At 39.9% G+C, this 26653-nt stretch overlaps 1 protein-coding gene and 1 non-coding gene across 5 annotated transcripts in view; both read right to left on the bottom strand.

Moving 5' to 3' along the window:
* EPB41L5 (erythrocyte membrane protein band 4.1 like 5) overlaps positions 1–26653 on the bottom strand; it is a 135100-nt gene that overhangs the window by 25458 nt on the left and 82989 nt on the right. For all 4 annotated transcript variants that reach the window (XM_036858285.1, XM_036858288.1, XM_036858289.1 and 1 more), the window contains exons 17-18: positions 7396–7547; positions 4887–4984 (exon numbers count right to left, since the gene is read on the bottom strand). In XM_036858285.1, coding sequence (XP_036714180.1) covers positions 4887–4984; positions 7396–7547 — 250 coding nt within the window. The remainder of the gene's footprint in view (positions 1–4886; positions 4985–7395; positions 7548–26653) is intronic.
* LOC118898616 lies at positions 12417–12557 on the bottom strand. The gene has a single exon (XR_005020760.1). It is a non-coding gene; the product is annotated as a U4 spliceosomal RNA (small nuclear RNA).

Genomic DNA, 26653 nt, shown 5'->3' with positions numbered 1-26653 from the left:
TCCCTGGTGGTCTAGTGGTTAAGACTACGCTTCCACTGCAGGGGGCATGGGTTCAATCCCTTGGTTGAGGAACTAAGATCCCACATACTACACAGTGCGGCCAAAAAATAAAAATTAAAAATTAAAAAATTAAAAAAATAAAAATAAAAAACCTGTACCAACAATATTAGTATAATATTAGTAGCTATTCTTTAAGCTGAAAATGTCAAGGGGTAGCAGAATACGCCATCCCCAAATATGCCACCTTGGGGCATATTATTTTGAGCTGAAGGCAACTGAGAAGAAGCAGATACAAGAAACACTCCGTCCTTACCCTATTTGCCTAAAAGCAGGACAGAAATTTACAAAGGAGTCCCTCCTTCCCTCTTTACCGGGAAGGACAAATGTTAATCCCTGCAAACAACTCAAACCCTTATCATGAAAAGCAAGGACTTAAAGCTGCATAACAAGCCTTACTGCTGTTTACCCCGCCTTTCCTTGTACTCTCCACCAACTACCCCTTTCTTTTTTCTGACTTTAGCTGAAGATGGTATTTAGCTGCAATTCTAAGCCACCTCTGAGAGTTACTCATTCTTCCCTGGTAGCTCCCACCTATACCTGAGATACACATATCAATCAACTTCTGTTTTTCTCTTGTTAATCTGTCTTTTGAAACAGAGGTCTCAGCCAAGAACTGAGAATGGTAGACGGGGAAATTATTTCTCTCCCCTACAGCAGTTACTGTCAAATAGGAGATATTTGCCTTTGCGTTTGTAAAAGTATCATTTCTATTTACTACTTACATAATACACAACAGCCCACAGATCCCTGGACAAGGGTGACCTTCGCACGGCTAATGTCTGAAGACTTCCCCAAAGGGAAGTCACACCCATCACCACACCTCCTGTGTCCAAATTGAGGGTAGAGGGAAAGAAAGTAACCACTTACAGAACCAAACTATCAATAAAACGTCTGGAGTCACTTGTGTCAGGGACAAAATGGAGACAGTCAACACAGGCACACGAAGGACACTTAACCTAACCTTGCAGCATGTACAGCTCTCCTCAGAGGTCGGCAGAGGACCCCAGCCAAGCCCCACACACCAAGTCCGTCCAAGCCAGCTCTGTGCTTCCTGTTGCCCTAACTCAGCTACTCTGATCCAAATAAGAAAGAAGACCACTAGGCAACCAGGCAGCTGAAAAAAACAAAAAACTTCGGCATTTCTCCCATAAAACCCCTTAATCTGTCAGCAACTTGGAACTTAACTGCTCCCATAGTCTTGCGTTTCCAGGCTTGCAGGTCAAAATCCTTGCAATAAGTTCATCTTTTTGCTTTGTCTTATTCAGAGTGCAGATTTTGGGTTTTGCTATACTTTTTGGTTATACCCTATTAAGGTTTGGATACAAAGAAAATCAAAAGCGTAAAAACGACAAAGATTATTCCAAATCTTGTGTGGTAGCAACCTGCTGCTAGATTACATTCCCAACAACAAGAGAAGGACAGCCTGCAGGCCAAACCTGGCCCACACCTGCTGTAGTAAGTAAACCTGATGGGAACACGGCCACACCCGGGCCCAGTGGCTGCTCTCCCGCCATGGTGGCAGAGTCGAGTACAGTGACAGAGACTGTACGGCGGCCTAGACTAAACTATTTACTGACCTTTTAATGAAACAGGCTGCCAACCTGTGGTCAAGAGAACAGTCATCTGCCTGACTTTTAATCCTTTCCCTAAAAAGATGAGTGGCTAAAGACCACGCCTTCACTGTGCCCCGACCCCACTAACAAATGCAGGTTAGGTTTTGTTTCAAGCATTTTGTAAAATTTTCTGATCAAGGAACAAGAAAAAATGATTCTTGAAATGAAATTTGAAGATAAAGAAAATTCTGGAATTGTCTCAAGTAATTAAGAAGAAGAAGGTAACTCAAAAATCTATACATCTTGACACAGCATAAGCCCTAAGGACTTCCAACACAAGGTCAGGCAGACACCGTGAACATATTTCCAACACGAGGAGGCCGAGGAGACACTGACTGAGAGCCGTCAGTGTCAGCACCCCCAGGTGGAAAGAACGCTCGCTTCATGCCACCACCAAAGTATCCAAAGAGCTGATCAAGTTAGTCTTAGCCTGAGGAACTTCCCACGCTGGGGAATCTGCTGCTTCCTAAGGCATCCTGTTCAATTCGCAGATATGTCAGGACGTGTTTTCCTACACCGAGGTGAAATCTGTGTAACTCTATCATCCTCACTGACCCTAACTCTTCTCTGAGGCTCCTAAAAAACAAGTTACTTTACTCCCTGTGTCACATCATACATAGCTCCTCAGATAGCCCCGAGATGACGGAGCCTCCGCTGTAACTGCGTCTCAAGACCCCTCACCACACTCCTTTCTCAAACCCCTTTCGCTTTCCTAAGTTACTTTTCCCTCGCTCCCGTTGCGTACTGTGGTTGGATCCCCCCTTTCAAGCCCTTTCAGTTAACACGACAGAGGCGTCTCAGCAGCCACACTTCATACTCTGTTTACAGATTCTCAAACATTTTTTACACATGCCTGTTACATTCTACCTCCCGACCTTAATCCTACATTTGTGCCAGACTTGTCATAATATATATTCTTAAACCCAAACCATCATTCCAGCCTGTCAAAGTCTTCGTGGATCCGGATTCTTGTCTTTCAAACTGTACTCCCCAGCTGTTACCAACTGAAAATTCCATCAGCAGAGGAGACCTGCGATATTTCTATGGGTGAGGCAGGTCCAAGTTTCCGGAGGGCCAAGATTTTGTCATTCTTCTGTGGATTCCCCACAATACTTACTATTTTATATCTTATTAAAAGTAAACAACACACAGGTTTGTAGGACTGAATCAACAGTGTACGGGTTCTCAAGTGACCGTATCAACCCTGGGTGGCGCAGGTCTGAAGGGGAGGAGGGCCCTCTGAAGTGGGGTCTCAAGACACGAGCTAGCAGTCCGCTCTGCTGTCAGTAGCGCTAGTCCGAGCCTCACGATTCTGGGGCTGGCTTAGAGCTTCTCAGTTACCCAATTCTTAGAGCTAATCGTCCGACAACTGACACTTTGTTTTAGAACAATATATTTTATTTACAATAGGCTTTTCATCATAAAATTACTTTACTCAGTAAAGCTGATGTTAAGATTAATTTGCATTCCTTAAGCAAACATTAACTGTTGATGGCAGAGGTAGAGAAATCAGAGTGGATTAAAAGTGTGTCATATAAATAAAACATGAATCAACTTGAGAACTAAAATGTTGCTGCCATATCAGCAAAGGATGTTGCAGTCATCAAGCCACCACATTACAGCCGCCTGACAGTGAGCCCTGAGGGAGCTCAGGACGGAAACAAACGGGCTGCCCGCTGTCAAGTTCATCTAGAGTCAGCCACTGCAGCCCCCTCCCCCGACACGGCGTACCCTGAGGGGACTCAGGATGGAAAAGGACAGGATGCTGGCCCCGGAGAGCTGAGGTACACATCAAAGGAATGATTTCAGTGAGCCCAGACGCTTGCACCTTCCCATATATAGAAAAGCACTAAATCCCTTAACGTGACATGCCTGGTTTTCTTTTATTAACAGTAATCTTTCGATGTTCCCACTACCTGGTCTTTGTTGCAAAAACTCCTATACATCCTCCCCCGCCTCTTTGGAGCCGGCCCTCAGAGCTATCTCAGATGCTGTGTCCCAGGCTCAAAGTACTAAGAAAGTCCACCAAATAACACACATCTCTCAACTTTTAGGTTGTGCTTCTTTTTCAGTTGACAAACTTGCACACAGCACTAGCTGAAGAGTTATTAACTAGTCTGATATCCCTTACTTATTAGTACAGTACTGAATTCTTTCCCGTTATTCCTGCCCGGCACTGAGCAAGCCCTCACAAGTATTAGCTATTACTTCCCAGCTACGTGAGCCCTAAAATACTCCTTGATGGCATACCATCCTTCACCTAACCCACTCTCTTACTCCCTGTCCTATCGTAAACCCACACTTGTACTCATTTTCCCAAGGCTTCAGAACGAATTCAATAGATCCTCTGGTTGAGAGGCTCAGTTACATTACAGCAAAGTGTGCAGGGAATTCTGCAAAAGAATCAAGCAGCTACTCGATGCATTTCCAGCGTGACAATCACCCTCTGCTCCCCACCTTCACCACCCCGCCAGGGTTCACCTGGCTTCGTTCTTCTTCAGGATCACTCCATGCCTCCGCTAAATTTCTGTCAAATTAATTGCCAACCATCTAAAGCTTTCAATTAACCCTTCTGTCTCTGACTCCGCATTCCCCTACCTTACAGAGACAGTAGAAAAAAATGACAATGTGAAGGAAACAGACCAGTATCATTGAAAAATACTGAGGGGTCAAAAAAAGGAAAGACTTTCTGAAACTGAATCAGCTTCTAAAAGACATTTCTAAGAAAAAACATAATAGAAGGAAAAAAAAGAAGACTTGGATTCAAAAGGACAATCTTAACAGCGACTATGTAAGAAAGAAGAACATCACTCTGTGCTCCGTACTGGTCTCTGAAGAACTCCAGCTAGTTATCCAGGGACGAAAGAGCACTGCAAGTCACATGTTCCCCTTTCCTCTTTAAAACCAAACCAAAACAAAATTCATTCAACAGGCCTGGGCTGGGCTGAATAAAAATAAAGATTTAATAACCATATCACTTTTGACTGTGTTTAAAAAAAACTTGAGATGACCTTATAGTTCGTAACGCTGATGCCCACGTTTCCTCCTGCACATCCACAAATCTCACCTTTTTAAATGGTGAAACAGGTTGATAAGCGTTCAGCACAGACAGATTTCCCAGGGAAAGAAAAGAAAAAGTACTGGCTTTCGATGGAAATGACTTCTCAGAGGTCTGGAGCTGTGGGACAGGCAACAAAGGAGGACTCTGAATACCTGGGTGCTGATGTTAACGTCCCTGTTGGGATGACTGGCTGGCAAAGGACCGCTTTCCATTTCAAGGTGTTTGAGCTTCTCTGAGGCATCTTTTAATGCTGAAAAAAAGAGGGGGAAACAGCCGCTTAGTCTGCCAGGCTGTCACAGCCGTGTGAGGGTGAAGACTTAGGCTTTCTCCACACCCCTCAACATCAATTACCATCAATTACAGGTAATGACCCAGATCACTACGGAACAGATATTCTTTCTATCACCAAGAAACTCTCCATTAATTTGATTAAGAGCTAACCTAAATAGGAACATCACCCTGTATCTGCTCTGCTGGATGCGGAATCCCCATGGCATGTGTGGCTAAGAAAGCTCACAGCCACGAGAGTAGAGGAAAAGGCACAGGGCACCTGTGACACGGCCTTCCTTCCTAGGCACCACCCAAGCTCCCCCTGCAAACCTCAGCACTTGGCTGTTTCCTTTCCTTGGTCCTGATTACACACAGCCTACAACTAAACGTACGTGGAGCAAACTGATGAAGGACACACATTTATTCACTCACTGACTCAACATATTACATATTGGTGACATCAGGTGTGATGAAGGACAAGCGTTTTATCCTCACTACATGCCACCAGGCTGCAAAACACACTACAGATGAAATCCTGCAACCACTGAAAGATGATACATTAAAGACAATTTAGCTTTAAATGAGTTCTATTTAAATTAACAATTGTTAGTTGTATTAATCTTATTTTGCAGGGACCAATTTGGTAGGAGTTTGAATTTTTACATTGTCCACTTGACAAAGAAGCTGTTGAATGCCTAATAATTTCTATATAATCAGGCAGAAGGGAGGGAAAAACTATGAAATCATTTGCTCTTGGTCAAAGGGATCTTCCAAAAGTGTCCATCAATTAATTCTATACATCTTTCCCTTGGCTACACATTAGAATAAGAATTTTTAAGAAATACTGATTCCCAGAGCTGACCCTAGAACAATGATATCAGATTTCTGAATGTAGTTTTCTGCCATTGGTAGTTTTTAAAATTCTCCAGGTGATTTTTTTAAAAAATAAATTTACTTATTTATTTATTTTTGGCTGCATTGGGTCTTCGTTTCTGCGTGTGGGGGCTGCTCTTCATTGCAGTGCGCGGGCTTCTCATTGCGGTGGCTTCTCCTGTTCCGGAGCACGGGCTCCAGGCGTGTGGGCTTCAGTAGTCGTGACGCGTGGGCTCAGTAGTGTGGCTCGCAGGCTCTAGAGCGCAGGCTCAGTAGTTGTGGCACACGGGCTTAGTTGCTCCACGGCATGTGGGATCTTCCCAGAACCCGTGTCTCCTGCATTGGCAGGTGGATTCTTAACCACTGCGTCACCAGGGAAGCCCCAGAACAAATTTTTAATGCCAGTTACCAGCAGTACTTCAGCATGTTCTATGAAGCAGAAGCACTGTGCAACTTTTCATTAATGTTTCTTTCTAAATTACTAAATACTATTGCTGTATTCTACACTCCTCAGAGACAACAGCATACTCACTGGCAATTTCCAATAAGTTGTTTAAAGAGAGTGTCTTAATTTTAGCAACAGAAATCAAAATTGGCAAGAGCCACATAAACATAAGCTGCTTTTAAATGAACACACACTGAGATTCAACAGAAAGCTCCTGTTTAAAGACAGTTTATGCTTTAATATCAAATCAAACTCATAAGTATATAGAAATTTTCAATGTGTAATTTACTGTTTCCTTTTAACCTTTTAAAAAGTTAAGGAAAGCAGCATTCTTTCTGGATTATTAATTTTTGTGGGTCTGGGCAACAATAGCCCTCATTAATAACAAAATACTAGGGCTTCCCTGGTGGCGCAGTGGTTGAGAATCTGCCTGCCAATGCAGGGGACATGGGTTCGAGCCCTGGTCTGGGAAGATCCCACATGCCGCGGAGCAACTAGACCCGTGAGCCACAACTACTGAGCCTGCGCGTCTGGAGCCTGTGCTCCGCAACAAGAGAGGCCGTGATAGTGAAAGGCCCGCGCACCGCGATGAAGAGTGGCCCCCGCTTGCCGCAACTGGAGAAAGCCCTCGTACAGAAACGAAGACCCAACACAGCCATAAATAAATAAAATAAATAAATAAATAAAAATTAAAACAAAACAAAACAAAACAAAATACTCTCTGTGAACTAATGGAATGTCCAAACATTCATTCAATCCTGTGCCCTAGATCTCTAAGGAAACTTTTTACTCTTAATTTTCACTCAAGAAACAAAGTAAAAAGCAAATTTGAAAATTCAAAAATGTTTAAGAACTTATAAATGATACAAATGTTTAATGGTCTCAATTATGTGATCTTAAATATTTCAATGGACCCTTAAGCCAAAAAGGCAAGAAGGCATAACTATTCTACAGTAACATTTCAAATCCAACTACTGCATAAAATATTCTTAGAGGAACTGCCATTTCAAAGGCGGGCAGACTAGGGCGATGCCAGTGGTGTTACACAGAATGTCTAGTTACGCCTCACTCACCTTCCAGCCCCTCTAATCCAGCCTGCCTGGCGGCTGTGCTCACTTCGCCTGGGGCTTGGGACATGGCCATGGTGTCAGGTGCCCCAACTACATCATCAATGGTTGTTTCCAGTAAGTCTGGACTATCTAGCAAATCAATCTTCAGAGGCAAGCTATAAAGGTAACAGAAAACTTAATTAAACCAAGAAGTTTATCCAGAAAAGAATTTAAAATACTAACAAAAATCTCCGCTGGAAAAATAATTCATTTAATAGTTTGGATCCCAAGTAGTTTATTCATCTGTCAAAACCCTCTGGGCAGATTCTCTTCCATCCAAGATGGAGTAAAAGGAACTGAATTTAGCTTCCCAACTGAAATAACCTAAGGGGAAAACAATGTACAAGACATAAGACCTCAAACAACAGAAGGCAGTGATCCTGAGCTTTGGAAAACAAATGAGGAGCCCTGTGCTTGACCTGAGGGAGTCCCCGGGCCGGGGTGCAGAGGGAGTGCAGTGCGGCAGAGCACAGAGGCCCCCCTTGGCTGACAGCGCAGGGAGACCAAGGCAGCCGGAGTTCACAGCACAGGCTACCAGACAGGAGAGAGCAGCCCGGCAAGGAGAGAATCCTACAGGTCTGCAGAGGCCCCCCTCAAGTATGCAGGAGAGCACTGATCAGGGAACGTGTGTAAGGAAACTCCCTGAGGCTGGGAAAGAACTAGTGGCACTCACACTGGGCCACAGTGCCCCCTCCACAGACAGCATGTAAAAAAACGTAATTCAAGGGCATTTAGTATTAGGAAGGTCCTGCCTCTGTAGTAGAGAGTAATTAACCCAGACTGACCATGGCAACAAACCCACTTAACACATCATAAAAGACCTGAAAGGATCAAACTGCTTCCAAGTAACTTAACTGCATCCCAAGACAAAGCTCAAGAGGACTGAGAGGAACACAGAATGATCTGGCATACAACAAAGTAAATTTCACATGTCAGGCACCCAAAGATTATCAGGAATGCAAAAAGGCAGAAAAAGACATCTCATACTAAAGACAATAATCAGTCAAGAGAAACTGACACAGATACCAGAATTAGCAGAGAAAGACACATAGTTATTGTAACTGTATTCCATATCCTCAAAACTTAAGCAGAAACTAGAAGATACAAAAAAGCCCCAAGCCAAACTACTAGAGGTGGAAACCACAATATCTGAGATGAAAAATATACTGGATGAGATGGACAGCAGATTAGATTTTAGAAAAGATACTGAACTTAATGGCATAGCAATAGAAACTATCCAAAATAAAAGACTCAGGGAAAAAGGAATCTGCCAAATTAAAAGAATGTCAGTTATTCTTTGTGGGACAACTTCAAGCAACCTACTGTATGAATAACTGGAGTCCCACAGTGGGGGTGGGACACAACAAATATCTGAAGAAAAAAATGGCTGATGTGTTTACAAATCCAATGAAAACTATAAACCCACAGATCCAAGAATTTCAGGAAACCCTAAACACGAGAAACATGAAGAAAACTATACCAAAGCATATCATAACCACACTGCTTAAAGCCAATGATGAAAAGAAAAACTTAAAAGCAGCCAAAACATTGTATGTTCAAAGGAGTAAGATAAGGATGACAGCAAGCCAAAGCAATCTTTTATTTTATTTTTTTATTATTAACCTATTTTATACATATTAGTGTATACATGTCAATCCCAATCTCCCAATTCATCCCACCACCACCACCACTCCCCCACCCCACTTTCCCCCCTCGGTATCCGTAAGGTCAAAGCAGTCTTGAGAAAGAAAAACGAAGCCGGAAGAATCAGGCTCCCTGACTTCAGATTATACTACGAAGCTACAGTCATCAAAACAGTATGGTACTGGCATAAAAATAGAAATATAGATCAATGGAACAGGATAGAAAGCCCAGAGATAAACCCTATGGTCAATTAATCTAAAACAAAGGAGGCAAGAGTACACAATGGTGGAAAGACAGTTTCTTCAACAAATAGTGCTGGGAAAACTGGACAGCTACATGTACAAAACTGAAATTAGATCATTCTTTAACACCATACACAAAAATAAGCTCAAAATGGATTAAAGACCTAAATGTGAGACCGGACACTATAAAACTCCTAGAGGAAAACATAGGCAGAACACTCTCTGACATAAATTGCAGCAATATCTTTTTTGATCTGTCTCCCAGAGTGATGGAAATAAAAACAAAAATAAACAAATGGGACCTAATTAAACTCAAAAGCTTTTGCACATCAAAGGAAACCATAAACAAAACGAAAAGACAACCCACAGGTTGGGAGAAAATATTTGCAAATGATGTGACCAAAAAGGGATTAATCTCCAAAATTTACAAACATCTCAAGAGGCTTAATATCATCAAAAAAAATAACCCAATCAAAAAGTGGGCAGAAGACCTAAATAGACACTTCTCCAAAGAAGACACACAGATGGCCAAGAGGCACATGAAAAGATGTTCAACATCGCTAATTATTAGAGAAATGCAAATCAAAACTACAATGAGGTCATCTCACACCAGTCAAAATGGCCATCATCAAAAAATCCACAAACAATATAAATGCTGGAGAGGGTGTGGAGAAAAGGGAACCCTCCTACACTGCTGGTGGGAATGTAAATTGATACAGCCACTATGGAGAAAAGTAGGGAGGTTCCTTAAAAAACTAAAAATAGAACTACCATACGACCCAGCAATCCCACTCCTGGGAATATATCCAGAAAAAAACGTGGTCTGAAAGGGTACATGCACCCCAATGTTCACTGCAGCACTGTTTACAACAGCCAATACATGGAAGAAAGCTAAATATCCATCAACAGAGGAGTGGATAAAGAAGATGTACATATATACAATGGAATATTACTCAGCCATTAAAAAGAATGAAATAATGCCATTTGCAGCAACATGGATGGACCTAGAGATTGTCATACTGAGTGAAGTAAGTCAGACAGAGAAAGAGAAATATCGTATGATACCCCTTATATGCAGAATCTAAAAAGAAATGATACAAATGGACTTATTTACAAAAACAGAAAGAGACTGACAGATTTAGAGAACAAAGGGGGGTTACTAGGGGGGAAGGATAGGGGGAAGACACAGTTAGGGAGTTTGGGATTGACGTGTACACACTGCTATATTTAAAATGGATAACCAACAAGGACCCACTGTATAGCACAGGAAACTCTGCTCAATGTTATGGGGTAGCCTGGATGGAAGGGGAGTTTGGGGGGAGAATGGATACATGTATATGTATGGCTGAGTCGCTTGCTGTGCACCTGAAACTATCACAGCATTGTTAATCAGCTATATTCCAATATAAAATGTTTAAAAAAAAAAAAGGATGACAGCAGATTTCTTATCAGAAATAATGCAAACTAGAGGTTGGTGGAGGAATATCTTAAAAGTGCTTAAAGAAGAAAGCGTATCAACCCAAATTTTATATCCAGCCAAAAAGCTTTCAAAAATAAAGGAAAACCTATGTATATACCAAATAAAAGTGAAAACAAACAACCACACAAAAATGTATACACAAATGTTCATGGCACCATTATTCATAATAGCCAAAAACATGGAAACAACCCAAATGCCCATCAACTGAGGAATGGATAAATAAAATGTGGTATATCCACAGAGTGGCATAATAATCAGCAATAAAAGGAGTGAAGTACTGATACATGCTAGGACCCTTGAAAACATAATGCTAAGGGGAAAAAGCCAGACACAAAATACCACATATCGTATGAGTCCACCTGTATGAAATGTCCAGAACAGGCAAATCCACAGATGCAGAAAGTAGATCTGTGGTCACCAGGGGCTGGAGAAGAAAGGGGACTGACTGCTGTGGTGTAAGGTCTGAAGTTAAGCTTCAACAGCACGGGCTGCCTGGACGTCCCTGAGCCTCATGAGGCCCCAAAGGCCCAACCATGAGTTTCCCAGCTCTCACCAGATATGCCCTCCCAGTGAAGAAGGTTCCCCTCAACTATACCAGCTGCATCCCACCATGTTCCTAACCCCACAAGCTTCACTTCTCTGCCAGCCCGTGAAACTGTTCAGATGAGCCAATCACGTCCCCTCATGGGAACCAGGGTGGCTCATTCTCACGTCCCTATAAAGCCTGCCTCCCAAAGTCCATGTTTGTCCACTCTGCTCGCAAGTGCAACACGTACGAGGCCCTGCTGTTGTGGGGTTTCCTCCTCCCCTGAGCCATGAGTATGTGTCTAATAAACTGCTGTCTGTCTCACCTGTCCAGGGCTGGGCGTTGTGTGTCTGGCCATCTTGTAGTATTTAGGGTGGGGGATCCCTCCCTCGCCAAAAGTATGAATAGGTGAGGAGCAGAACAACTAATAATGGGGATGGGGTTTCTTTGGGGGAGGGGTAAAACTATTCTAAAGTAAAACTGTAATAAAGGTGGCACAATTCTATCAATGTGCTAAAAACACTGAATTGTCCACTTTGGATACGTAAATGGTATGGTATGTGAATTATATCTTAATAAAGAAAAAAAGAAAAACAAATAAAAGGAATTCATGACCAAAAGACCAGCACTAAAAAATTGCTAAAGGAAGACCTACAGGCAGAAGTAAAACAAACAACGTATTGTGGGGTATAAAACACGGATAGAAGTAAAATGCTTGACAAATGATAGTACAAAGCCTGGGAGGGGAGAAATGGAAGTACACTACTGTAAAGTTCTTATACAACACATGAAATGGTATAATATCCCGTGAAAGCAGACTGTGATAAGTGAAAGCTGTACAGGCTAAAGTAACAAATAAAGTGAAAAAAAAACCCCCCAAAACCCAAAGAGTTATAGCTGAGGAGTAAGAAGAGGATATAAATGGAATTTTTTAAAAAACACCTGATTAATGAAAAAAAAAAAAGAGAGGAAGATGGGAACAAGAAACATATGGGACAAACAGGAAACAAATAGCAGGATGATAGACACAATCATATCAATAATCATATTAAAAGGAAGTAGTATAAACGTACCATTTTAAAAAAAAATTCAGTCTCTGTAGAGACTGTCAAAAATTGCCAATGCTGACTGTATTTCAAGTCATCACGGCAGGGTACTGGGAAGAGTTTTCAATTAGCAATAATCATGCCTCGGATAAACCTCATTGGCTATAATACTGCCACTGTGTAAAGCTAAAACATACCAATTTTCAGATGCAGAGACTGTCAGTTAAGATTTAAAAAGCAAAACCCAATTATGTGCTGCGTAAATGAAACACAATTTAAATATGAAGAAACAAATTAATTAACAAAGATTAAAAATATAAATAGAAAAAGATATACCATGCTAACACTAGTCAAAAGAAAGCTACATTGAATATACTGATATCAAAGTAGAGTTCAGAGCAAAGAATAGTACTTAAAATGAAGATGATCATTTCATAAGGATAAGGGGGTCATTTAATCAAGAGAATATAACATTCCTAAATATTTATGAACTTAATGACAGCGCTTCAAAATACATGAAGCCAAAACTGAAAGAACTGCAAAGAGTAATAGATCAATTATGGTTGGAGATTTCAATACCCTTCTTTCAATAAGTGCTAGAACAGAAAATCAGCAAGGGTACAGTAGTCTTGAACAGCACTAACCACCAACTTTACCTAATTGACATTCAGAGAATACTCCATCAAAACATCAAAACACATGTTATTCTCAAGTGCATACAGAATAATCACTCAGACAATATTCTGGGCCATAAAACAAGAGTCAATAAATTCAAAAGGACTCAAATCATACAAAGTATGTGTGTTCTTTGACCAGAACATAATTAAATTAGAAATCCAAAACAGAAAGTTCCTTGGAAAATCCCCAAATATTTGGAAACTATATAATGCACTTCTAAATAACCCATGGATCAAAAAAGATATGAGGGACTTCCCCGGTGGTGCAGTGGTTAAGAATTCACCTGCCAATGCAGGGGACACAGGTTCGATCCCTGGTGTGGGAAGATCCCACATGCCGTGGAGCAACTAAGCCCATGTGCCACAACTACTGAGCCTGCGCACCACAACTACTGAGCCCAAGTGCCACAACTACTGAAGCCCATGCGCCTGGAGCCCGCGCTCTGCAACAAGAGAAGCCACCGCAATGAGAAGCCTGCGCACCGCAAGGAGTAGCCCCACTCGCCACAACTAGAGAAAGCCCGCGCGCAGCAACGAAGACCCAACGCAGCCCCAGAAAAATAAAAATAAATAAAATAAATTTATTAAAAAGATATGAAAAGGAAATTTAGAAAAGAATTTTGAACTATGAAAACGAAAGCACAACATATCCAAATTTGTAGGATGTCACTAAAGCAATAGTTAGAGGAATACTTATAACACTAAACATCCATATTAGGAAAGAAGAAAGTTTTCAAATCAATGACCTCAGCTTATACCTTGATAAACTAGAAAAAGAGCAAATTAAATACAAAGGAAGAGGAAGGCAGAAAATAATAAAGATAAAAGGGAAAAATAATAGAAAAAATGAATTAAACTGAGAGTTAGTTCTTTGAGAAGTTCAATATTATTAACAACTTCTAGCTAGACTGATAAAAAGAGAGAATACATATTTACAATATCAGGAGTCGGAAGAGTGACACCACTACAGATATTACAGATACTAATACGGTATAAGAGAATATTATTAACTTTATGCCAATAAATTCAATGACTTAGATGATATGCAAAAATTCCTTGAAAGACACAAACTACCAAAGCTCACTCTAGGAAAACAGAAAATCTGAATAGACATTGAAAAGTAAAGAAATTGAATCAGTAATTAAAAATCTTCTCACAAAGAGAAGCTCAGGCCCAGAGGACCTCCCTGGTAAATTCTATCAAATATTTAAAAGGAGAAATAATTCCAATCTTCAACAAAGTATTTCACAAATAGAGGAAAGGCAACATTCTCCAACTCATTCTATGAGCCCATTATTACCCTGATACTGGAGCCATTCCAAACACGTAACAAAAAATCAAGCAAGAAATAAAAGGGACTGTCCACCATGACCAGGTGGGATTTATCATAGGAATGCAAAGTTGGATTAATGTTTCAAAATCAATTAATGTAATATTACATTTTAATAAAAGAAAACATGATCATCTCAATAGATACAGGAAAAGCATTTGACAAAATCCAACAACACTCATGGCAAAAACTCTCAACAAACTAAGAACAGATGGAACATCTTCAATCTGATAAAGGGAATCTACAAAAAAATCAACAGCGAACATCATATTTATAATGATGGATGACTGAATTCTTTCTCCTGTAAGTCAGAAACAAAACAAGGATGCCCACTCTGACCACTTCTATTCAACAATATACCAGAGGTTCTAAAAAAGTGCAATAAGAAAAAAAAAGGCAATAGAAAAGTAAAGTAAATTAAGGGCCCAAATTAGAAAGGAAGAGGTTTTTATGTGCAGATGATAGAATCCTATGCATAGAAAAGCCAATGGAATCCACAAAATGCTACTAGAAAGTAATAAACGAGTTCAACAAGGTTGCAGGATACAAGATCAACATGCAAAAATCAATTATATCTATACACTAGCAACAAATAACAGAAAACTGACATTAAAACAATTCCATTCACAATAGCATCAAAAAGAGTAACAACAGGGGAATTTCCTGGTGGTTCAGTGGGGTAAAGAATCCTCCTTCCAATGCAGGGGACACAGGTTCAATCCCTGGTCGGTGAACTAAGATCCCACATGCCGTGGGCAACTAAGCCCACATGCCACAACTACTGAGAGAAAACCTGTACGCCAGAACAAAGAGCCTGTGCTGCGACAAAAGATCCCATGTGCCTCAACGAAGACTTCACATGCCGCAACTAAGACCCGATGCAGCCAAAGAAAAAAAATAAATAAACAAAATAAATATTTAAGAAAAAAGAATAACAACAGGAATAAATTTAATAAAGGATATGCAGGACTTGTACAGTTAAAACTATAATAAATAAGGAGATCTAAATAAGTGGCAAGACGTTTCATGTTCATGGACTGAACACTTAATATTGTCAAGATGACAATCCTCCACAAACTGATCTATAAATTCAATGCATTCACTATCAAAATCCCAGCAGGCTTTTTTGTAGAAATGGACAAGCCAATCCTAAAATTTATATAAAATTCAAAGGAGCTAGAATAGCCAAATGCATTCTGAAAAAGAACAAAGTTGGAGGATACATGCTACCTGATTTCAAAACTTGCTATAAAACCACAGTAATTAGGACAGTGTGGTATTGGCACAAAAATAGTTATGTAAATCAACAGAACAAAATTGAGAGTCCAGAATTCCTTACATTTATGGTTGATTTTTGCCAAAACAAACCAACGGAAAAAAGGACAGTCTTTCAACAAACGGTGGCAAGACAACTAGAAATACATGCAAAAATATGAATTTAGACACTAACCTCACACCATACATAACAGTGAAATCAAAATAAATAACAGGGACTTCCCTGGTGGTCCAGTGGTAAAGAATGTGTCTTCCAAAGCAGGGACACGGGTTCGATCCCTGGTTAGGGAACTAAGATCCCACGTGCCGCGGGGCAACTGAGCCTGCGCGCCACTACTTGAGCTCGCGTGCCTCAACTAGAGCCCGTGTGCCGCAAACTACAGAGCCCACACGCCCTGGAACCCATGCGCCACAACTAGAGAGAGAAAACCCGCATGCCACAACTAGGGGGAAGCCCACACACCACAATGAAGAGCCTGTGCACCACAACAAAAGATCCCACATGTCTCAATGAAGATCTCGCATGCCACAACTGGGACCTGATGCAGCCAAAAATAAATAATAAATAAATCTTAAAAAAAATGAATAATAGACTGAAACGTTAACAACTGAAACTGTAAGTATTTGAAGAAAACATGGGGGAAAAAATCTTTGTGATTTTGGGTTGGCAAAATGTTCTGAGATATACCAAAGGTACCATCCATAAAACAAAAAGTTGGTAAGTTGGACTACATCACAATGAAATGCTTGAGCTTCTAAAAAACACTAATATGAAAACGAAAAGAGAAGTCCCAGATTAAGAGAACATTTTCACAAGTCATGTGTCTGATAAGGGACTGGTTTCCAAACTACACAAAGAACTCGCAATGTTAAAAAGACAAATAACCCACATAAAATGGGCAAAAGGTCCAAATAGACACATCTCCAGAAACGATCTATAAATAGCTGACAAGCACATGGAAAGATGCTCAATATCACTAGCCCTCAGGAAAATGCAAATCAAACCCACAATGAAATCCCATTATTCACCCTCTACAACAGCTATAATCAAAAAGGCAGAAAATAACAAGTGTTGAAGAGGGTGTGGGGACCTGGAACAATCGTTATTTCTGCTCTGGAAACCAGTCTGCCAATTTCGCGGAAAGTTAAAATGTAAGTTCACCGTGCAACCCAGCAATTTTCCCCCTAGGAGTCTATCCAAGAGAACCCGTACCTTACATCCACACTGAGACATGAACAGGAATATCCATAACATTATTCACAGCCAGAATATGGAAACACTGCAAATTCCCAAAAACTGGTGAATGGATAAACAAAATGTGCTCTATCCATAAACTGTCTTGCTATTCAGCAACTGAAAGGAGCACACTAGGATACGTGGACAAACCTCAAAAACATTCTGCTAGGTGAAAGAAGCCAGACATGAAACCTTGTATACTGTGTGACTCCATTCACATAAAATGTATAGAAAAGTCAAATTTATAAAGACTGAACTTTTGGGGATGATGAAAATGTTCTAAAACTAGATTGTGGTGGTTACTGTATGATTTTATACATTTCTAAAAATCATGGAATTACAGTAAGTGAATTTCATAATATATAAAAATACTTTAAAATATGTAAAAATAAAACATAAAGTTGCTTTAAAAAATTTTATTCAAATTTAGGATATCAAAACTAGAAAGTAACAATCTTGTTCAACAAAGTTGCAAGATACAAGATCAATATATAAGAATCAACTGTTCACCCATATCCATTCAATGAACAACAGGAAAACGAAATTAAGAAAAAAATTCCATCTAGAAACCCCATGTATTCTATTTTAACAGTTTTTTTAAGGAACAAGACTTTCAACACAATTCATCTGCTGTGGCAATGCTGAAAGGTCGTAGACACACTGAGTTAGGGAGAAGGAAAGAAAATGCCTCTGTTCCATGCTTTCCTACAGGAATGAAGGCCATATTTTAATTATATACCCTGTGTCTGGGACCCAAATAAGAAAAAAATTCTTTTGAAAACTGTTAAAAGGGATAGTAAGAACAAAAAGCAGAACTTCTTTGTTAGTCAAGAGATCTGTGTCCCATAGAGAATAGACTGGTGGTTGCCAAGGGGGAGGGGGTAGGAGAGGGTTGGACTGGGAGTTCGGGGTTGGCAGATGCAAACTACTATTACACAGAGAATAAACAACAAGGTTCTACAGTAGAGCACAGGGAACTATATTCAATATCCTATGATAAACCAAAATGGAAAAGGATATGAAAGAATGTGTGTGTGTGTGTGTGTGTACATACATACATACATACATATATATATATATATATGAGTCACACTGCTGTACAGCAGAGATTAACACAACATTGTAATTCAACTGTACTTCAATAAAAAATAAATTAAAAAAAAAATAAAGAGAGGGCAGACAGCAGAAGCAAGAAGAACTACAATCCTGCAGCCTGTGGAACAAAAACCACATTCACAGAAAGATAGACAAGATGAAAAGGCAGAGGGCTATGTACCAGATGAAGGAACAAGATAAAACCCCAGAAAAACAACTAAATGAAGTGGAGATAGGCAACCTTCCAGAAAAAGAATTCAGAATAATGATAGTGAAGATGATCCAGGACCTCGGAAAAAGAATGGAGGCAAAGATCGAGAAGACGCAAGAAATGTGTGACAAAGACCTAGAAGAATTAAAGAACAAACAAACAGAGATGAACAATACAATAACTGAAATGAAAACTACATTAGAAGGAACCAATAGCAGAATAACTGAGGCAGCAGAACAGATAGGTGACCTAGAAGACAGAATGGTGGAATTCACTGCTGCGGAACAGACTAAAGGAAAAAGAATGAAAAGAAATGAAGACAGCCTAAGAGACCTCTGGGACAACATTAAACACAACAACATTCGCATCATAGGAGTCCCAGAAGGAGAAGAGAGAGAGAAAGGACCAGAGAAAATATTTGAAGAGATTACAGCCGAAAATTTCCCTAACATGGGAAAGGAAACAGCCACCCAAGTCCAGGAAGCGCAAAGAGTCCCAGGCAGGATAAACCCAAGGAGAAACACGCCGAGACACACAGTAATCAAACTGACAAAAATTAAAGACAAAGAAAAATTATTGAAAGCAGCAAGGGAAAAACGACAAATAACATACAAGGGAACTCCCATAAGGCTAAAAGCTACTTCTCAGCAGAAACTCTACAAGCCAGAAGGGAGTGGCATGACATATTTAAAGTGATGAAAGGGAAGACCCTACAACCAAGATTACTCTACCCAGCAAGGATCTCATTCAGACTCGATGGAGAAATCTAAAGCTTTACAGATAAGCAAAAGCTAAGAGAATTCAGCACCACCAAACCAGCTCTACAACAAATGCTAAAGGAACTTCTCTAAGTGGGAAACACAAGAGAAGAAAAGGACCTACAAAAACAAACCCATAACAATTAAGAGAATGGTAATAGGGACATACATATCGACAATTACCTTAAACGTGAATGGATTAAATGCCCCAACTAAAAGACACAGGCTCACTGAATGGATACAAAAACAAGACCCATATATATGCTGCCTACAAGAGACCCACTTCAGACCTAGGGACACATAAAGACTGAAAGTGAGGAGATGGAAAAAGATATTCCATGCAAATGGAAATCAAAAGAAAGCTGGAGTAGCAATACTTATATCAGATAAAATAGATTTTAAAATAAAGAATGTTACCAGAGACAAGGAAGGACACACTACATAATGATCAAGGGATCAATCCAAGAAGAAGATATAACAATTATAAATATATATGCACCCAACACAGGAGCACCTCAATACATAAGGCAACTGCTAACAGTTATAAAAGACGAAATCAACAGTAACAGAATAATAGTGGGGGACTTTAACACCTCACTTACACCAATGGACAGATCATCCAAACAGAAAAATTAATAAGGAAACACAAGCTTTAAATGACACAATAGGGCTTCCCTGGTGGCGCAGTGGTTGAGAGTCCGCCTGCCAATGCAGGGGACACGGGTTCGAGCCCTGGTCTGGGAAGATCCCACATGCCGTGGAGCAACTGGGCCCGTGAGCCACAGCTACTGAGCCTGCACGTCTGGAGCCTGTGCTCCGCAACAAGAGAGGCCGCGATAGTGAGAGGCCCGCGCACCGCGATGAAGAGTGGCCCCCACTTGCCACAACTAGAGAAAGCCCTCACACAGAAGTGAAGACCCAACACAGTCAAAAATAAATATAAATAAATTAATTAATTAAAAAAAAAATGAAAAAAAAATGACACAATAGACCAGATAGATTTAATTGATATTTATAGGACATTCCATCCAAAAACAGCAGATTACACTTTCTTCTCAAGTGTGCACGGAACATTCTCCAGGATAGATCACATCTTGGGGCACAAATCAAGCCTCAGTAAATTTAAGAAAACTGAAATCATATCAAGCATCTTTTCTGACCACAATGTTATGAGATTAGAAATCAATTACAGGGAAAAAAAGTAAAAAACACAAACACATGGAGGCTGAACAATACGTTACTAAATAACCAAGAGATCACTGAAGAAATCAAAGAGGAAATCAAAAAATACCTAGAGACAAATTGCAAGGAAAACATGACAATCCAAAACGTATGGGATGCAGCAAAAGCAGTTCTAAGAGGGAAGTTGATAGCAATACAAGCCTACCTCAAGAAACAAGAAAAAGCTCAAATAAACAATCTAACCTTACATCTAAAGGAACTAGAGAAAGAAGAACAAACAAAACCCAAAGTTAGCAGAAGGAAAGAAATCATAAAGATCAGAGCAGAAATAAATGAAATAGAAACAAAGAAAACAATAGCAAAGATAGATCAATAAAACTAAAAGCCGGTTCTTTGAGAAGATAAAACAAAATTGATAAACCATTAGCCAGACTCATCAAGAAAAAGAGGGAGAGGACTCAAATCAATAAAATTAGAAATGAAAAAGGAGAAGTTACAATGGACACCACAGAAATACAAAGCATCCTAAGAGACTACTACCAGCAACTCTATGCCAATAAAATGGACAATCTGGAAGAAATGGACAAATTCTTAGAAAGGTATAACCTTCCAAGACTGAACCAGGAAGAAACAGAAAATATAAACAAACCAATCACAAGTAATGAAATTGAAACTGTGATTAAAAATCTTCCAACAAATAAAAGTCCAGGACCAGACGGCTTCACAGGTGACTTCTATCAAACACTTAGAGAAGAGCTAACACTCATCCTTCACAAACTCTTCCAAAAAATTGCAGAGGGAGGAACACTCCCAAACTCATTTTATGAAGCCTTCATCACCCTGATACCAAAACCAGACAAAGACACTACAAAAAAAGAAAATTACAGACCAATATCACTGACGAATATAGATGCAAAAATCCTCAACAAAATACTAGCAAACACAATCTTACAATACATTAAAAGGATCATACACCATGACCAAGTGAGGTTTATCCCAGGGACGCAAGGATTCCTCAATATACGCAAATCAATCAATGTGACACACTATATTAACAAACTGAAGAAGAAAAACCATATGATCATCTCAATAGATGCAGAAAAAGCTTCTCACAAAATTCAACACCCATTTATGATAAAAACTCTCCAGAAAGTGGGCACAGAGGGAACCTACCTCAACATAATAAAGGCCATATACAACAAACCCACAGCAAACATCATTCTCAATGGTGAAAAACTGAAAGCATTTCCTCTAAGATCAGGAACAAGAGAAGGATGTCCACTCTCACCACTATTATTTAACATAGATTTGGAAGTCCTAACCACGGCAATCAGAAGGAAAAGAAATAAAAGGAATATAAATTGGAAAAGAAGAATTAAAACTGTCACTGTTTGCAAATTACATGATACTATACATAGAGAATCCTAAAGATGCCACCAGAAAACTACTAGAGCCAATCAATGAATCTGGTAAAGTTGCAGGATACAAAATTAATGCACAGAAATCTCTTGCATTCCTATGCACTAATGATGAAAAATCTGGAAGAGAAATTAAGGAAACACTCCCATTTACCATTGCAACAAAAAGAGTAAAACACCTAGAATAAACCTACCTAGGGAGACAAAAGACCTGTATGAAGAAAACTATAAGACACTGATGAAAGAAATTAAAGTTGATACCAACAGATGGAGAGATATACCATGTTCTTGGATTGGAAGAATCAACATTGTGAAAATGACTATACTACTCAAAGCAATCTACAGATTCAATGCAATCCCTATCAAATTACCAATGGCATTTTTTACAGAACTAGAACAAAAAATCTTAAAATTTGTGTGGAAACACAAAAGACCCCGAATAGCCAAAGCAGTTTTGAGGGAAAAAAACGGAGCGGGAGGAATCAGACTCCCTGACTTCAGACTATACTACAAACCTACAGTAATCAAGACAATATGGTACTGGCACAAAAACAGAAATATAGATCAATGGAATAGGATAGAAAGCCCAGAGATAAACCCACACACATATGGTCAACTACTCTATGAGAAAGGAGGCAAGGATATACAATGGAGAAAAGACAGTCTCTTCAATAAGTGGTGCTGGGAAAACTGGGCAGCTACATGTAAAAGAATGAAATTAGAACACTCCCTAACACCATACACAAAAATAAACTCAAAATGGATTAGAGATCTAAATGTAAGACTGGACACTATAAAACTGTTAGTGGAAAACATAGAAAGAACACTCTCTGACATAAATCACAGCAAGATCTTTTTTGATCCACCACCTAGAGTAATGGAAATAAAAACAAAAATAAACAAATGGGACCTAATGAAACTTAAAAGCTTTTGCAAAGCAAAGGAAACTACAAACAAGATGAAAAGACAACTCTCAGAATGGGAGAAAATATTTGCAAACGAATCAATGGACAACGGATTAATCTCCAAAATATATAAACAGCTCATTCAGCTCAATATTAAAAAAACAAACAACCCAATCCAAAAATGGGCAGAAGACCTAAATAGACATTTCTCCAAAGAAGACATACAGATGGCCAAGAAGCACATGAAAAGCTGCTCAACATCACTAGTTATTAGAGAAATGCAAATCAAAACTACAATGAGGTATCACCTCACACCAGTTAGAATGGGCATCATCAGAAAATCTACAAACAACAAATGCTGGAGAGGGTGTGGAGAAAAGGGAACCCTCTTGCACTGTTGGTGGGAATGTAAAGTGATACAGCCTCTATGGAGAACAGTATGGGGGTTCCTTAGAAAACTAAAATTAGAATTACTATATGACCCAGCAATCCCACTACTGGGCATATACCCAGAGAAAACCATAATTCAAAAAGACACATGCACCCCAATGTTCACTGCAGCACTATTTACAATAGCCAGGTCATGGAAGCAACCTAAATGTCCATGGACAGACGAATGGATAAAGAAGATGTGGCACATATATACAATGGAATATTACTCAGACATAAAAAGGAACGAAATTGGGTCATTTGTAGAGACGTGGATGGATCTAGAGACTGTCATACAGAGTGAAGTTAAGTCAGAAAGAGAAAAACAAATATCGTATATTAACACATATATGTGGAACCTAGAGAAATGGCACAGATGAACCGGTCTGCAGGGCAGAAATAGAGACACAGATGTAGACAACAAACGTATGGACACCAAGGGGGGAAGGTGGTGGGGGAGGGGTGGTGGTGTGATGATTTGGGAGATTGGGATTGACATATATATACTAATATGTATAAAATGGATAACTAATAAGAACCTGCTATATACAAAATTCAAAAATTCAAAAAAAAAGGACACAGGCAGGCCTCCTCCCCCAAGCTGTTCTCCCAGCACTTCTAATTGAGCAGTGCAACTGTTGTTTCTTCCCTTGTTCATTCTTTCTTGTCACACAGGTAGAATGGCCCCCAGTTGCCTACCCACTATGGCTCTATGTGACATCAGTTCCTGCCCCTTTTTCATTTATCCCCTATATCCATATCCATTATATAATTGCCCGTCTGTCTGCCTATCTATCTATCTATCTATCTATCTATCTATCTATCTATCTATCTATCTATCTATCTATCTATCTTTCAGGGGGACAAAAGGATTGCAGCTCCAAACCTCCTATTTGAGAGTTCCTATCAGGACTGATAATATTTTTCACTGAGAAATTATGACAGCATCATGGACAAAATCAGTTTGTTTCTCTAAGCATTAAATGCTAGCTACTACTCTAAGAGTATTAACTCCGCAAAGGGCAGTTATATTTAAGATTATTTAAGAACAAAGACTTTGGCAAGCCTGCAGTGGCAGGGAGCTGTGTGCTTGTTTTGGGCATTTGCATTTTAACAGACTGAGAAATAAATCCACTTTTTAAAGGGAAAAACTATTTACCATCTGCAGTTCATTAATGTCAGGCAGGGAAAATCTGTCGTTCACACACATTTGTGATGCAGTTGGCAGATTCTCCTCTATGGAGGGTTTCATCCACAGTGACTGAGACTGAAACACCCTGCCTGACGTGACACGTGATATGGTGAACCAACCACTCAGCTTCTACTTGGTGTAAAATGTTAGTATCTTGGGAACAGTATCTGCTCATTTTTTTTCTTACGACAAAAGTCAGTATCGTTGACAGAAGAACTGGTATGGTTGTAGATAAAATGAAAAAAATAAAAAATAAAAATGTACCAAAAAAAAAAAAAGAGAGAGAGAGAGAGATCTATGTCCTAATCCTATCTCTATACAACTTTAAACAAGCTACTTTACCTTGGTTTTCAAAATATGTTCTACAGAGCCCAAAGGATTCCACAGACTTCTACGACTTACATAAAAAGTGGAAAAGGTGGTAGAGTTTTGGTTTCCCCATGGTAACTTTTTTTATGGGATTTTATTTGGAATTCCCAGATAAATTTAATTAGATGGGTTTCTTAGCCAAAAGTCATTTGGAAACCACTGGAGTAAAGGCACTTCAGGCACTTTTTTCATCTTTAACACTATAAAAATCTACTGATGCAAAACCATCTCATCAGCTCATTTTCAATCCTTTTTGTACTGGTCCAGTTGTCATCCTTCCTAAGTGTGAATCAGTACAACTTGTGAGAAAAAAAAGAAAAGAAAAAAAAGAAAAAAAAAAGGGTAAGAAAAAAAAGGGTAAGAACATCAAAGAAAGAAAAAAGGATAAGAACATCAAAGAAAAAAGAAAAAGGATAAAAACATCAAAAGAAGAGATGGTGGTGGGGACGAGAAGAGATGAAACAAAAGCGGCAGAATATTGGAGCTTGTTGAAGCTGGTTGATGTGAATGCTGTGGTTCACCATATGTTGTACCTTTATATAATTCTGAAATTTTCATCAAAAATTTTAAAAAATACGGATACCAATATTTTTGGACAATACGTGAGAACTGGTGGAAGTTCATCTCCTGCGGTCCTAATATGGACACATGACAGAAAACATTTCTTTTAAACTATACCGCACGTGTCTTAGTCCATTCAGCTTACTTTAACAGAAATACCATAGACTGGGTGGCTTATTAACAACGCAACTTTATTCCTCCCAGTTCCAGAGGCTGCCAAGTCTTGCTGGTAGTTATGGTGTCTGGCGAGGGCCTTCTTTTAAGTTCACAGACGGCTGTCTTTCTGCTGTGTCCTCACATGGCAGAAGGGATGATGGAGCTCTCTGGGGTCCCTTTTATAAGGGCACTAATCCTATTCATGAGGGCTTAATCCACCTTCATAAAATCACCTCCCAAAGGTCTCACCTCCAAACACTGTCACACTGGGGATTAGCTCTCACACGTATGAATTTTGGGGGGACACACTCAGTCCACAGCGTTCAAAAATAAGATTAAAAACTTCACGAATCAGAAATGAAGCAGAAGTCCATACATAAAAGATGCTGAATTGTCTCAGAATTTCTGAAGAACAATGGTTAAAAAGTGACCAAATTCATATGCTGAAGTCCTCACGCCCCCTACCTCAGACTGGGATCTCCCTTGGAAACAGGATAGCTGCAGATGTAATCAGTTAAGTCAGAATGAGACCATACTGGAGTAGGGTAGGCACTTAATCCAATATGACTGATGTCCTTATAAAGGGGGAAATATGGACACAGATACACACCCATGAAGGCCATGGGAAGATGAAGGCAGAGACCAGGCGATGCTTCTGCAATCCAGCCTGCCAGCAAACCACCAGAAGCCAGGGGAGAGGCATGGAACAGAACCTTCTCAGAGCCCTCAGAAGGAAGCATCCTGCCTGCACCTTGATCTCTTGGACTTCTGGCCTCTAGAACCGTGAGACAAAATTTCTGTTGTCTCCCAGCTGTAACAGCAGTCCTAGGAAACTAACATATCTCACATTCTAAAGATCTGAGCAGGACTTACTAAAAAGAACCTTAGCGCACCACATTATCCAGGCCATAAAGGAAAAGACAAGACGTTCAAAGGGATGTTCTGCAAGAGTATTCAGAGGACAAGAGAGCACCGACTTTTCTCTTTCTTTCCCCAGGACAGCAGTGGAGTGCAAAATCACATCGAGTAATGGAGGCTCTCACAGAACCTGTGAAAGAGGAGGATGGCATCTTACTTTGCGGTGGGGTGGGGTGGAGATTGCTGAGCATTAGAAACTACAGGGCCCATGTCAGGTGCAGCGCTGGGAGAGCACTTAGGAAAATGTGACGCGTGAACCCTAAGTTTGGGAGTATATGTAAACACATCTCCCGTGTAGGGAAGGACGCCTCTTGGCACGGAGAGGTCCAAACTCCACGAGCTGACTGGGGCTTGCCTTAATAACCTGGGGGTAAAGCCAGCAGATGGACAAGCTACATTTACAGTGTTTGGCAGGACCAAGAATGCATAGATTCCCAGAGGCCAAATTTGGAATAAGTCACACACCAAAATCAGTAACAGGAGTGGATGAGAATACATCTTTAAAAATCCATGAGCCTACTAGTAACAAATCATTTCCTTTAAAGGTGAGAGGGAAGAGGAAGGCTCTCTT

The sequence above is a fragment of the Balaenoptera musculus genome, chromosome 7 (assembly GCF_009873245.2).
Source record: "Balaenoptera musculus isolate JJ_BM4_2016_0621 chromosome 7, mBalMus1.pri.v3, whole genome shotgun sequence".
Classification (NCBI taxonomy): domain Eukaryota; kingdom Metazoa; phylum Chordata; class Mammalia; order Artiodactyla; family Balaenopteridae; genus Balaenoptera; species Balaenoptera musculus.
This window is presented reverse-complemented; position numbering and strand designations above follow the sequence as displayed.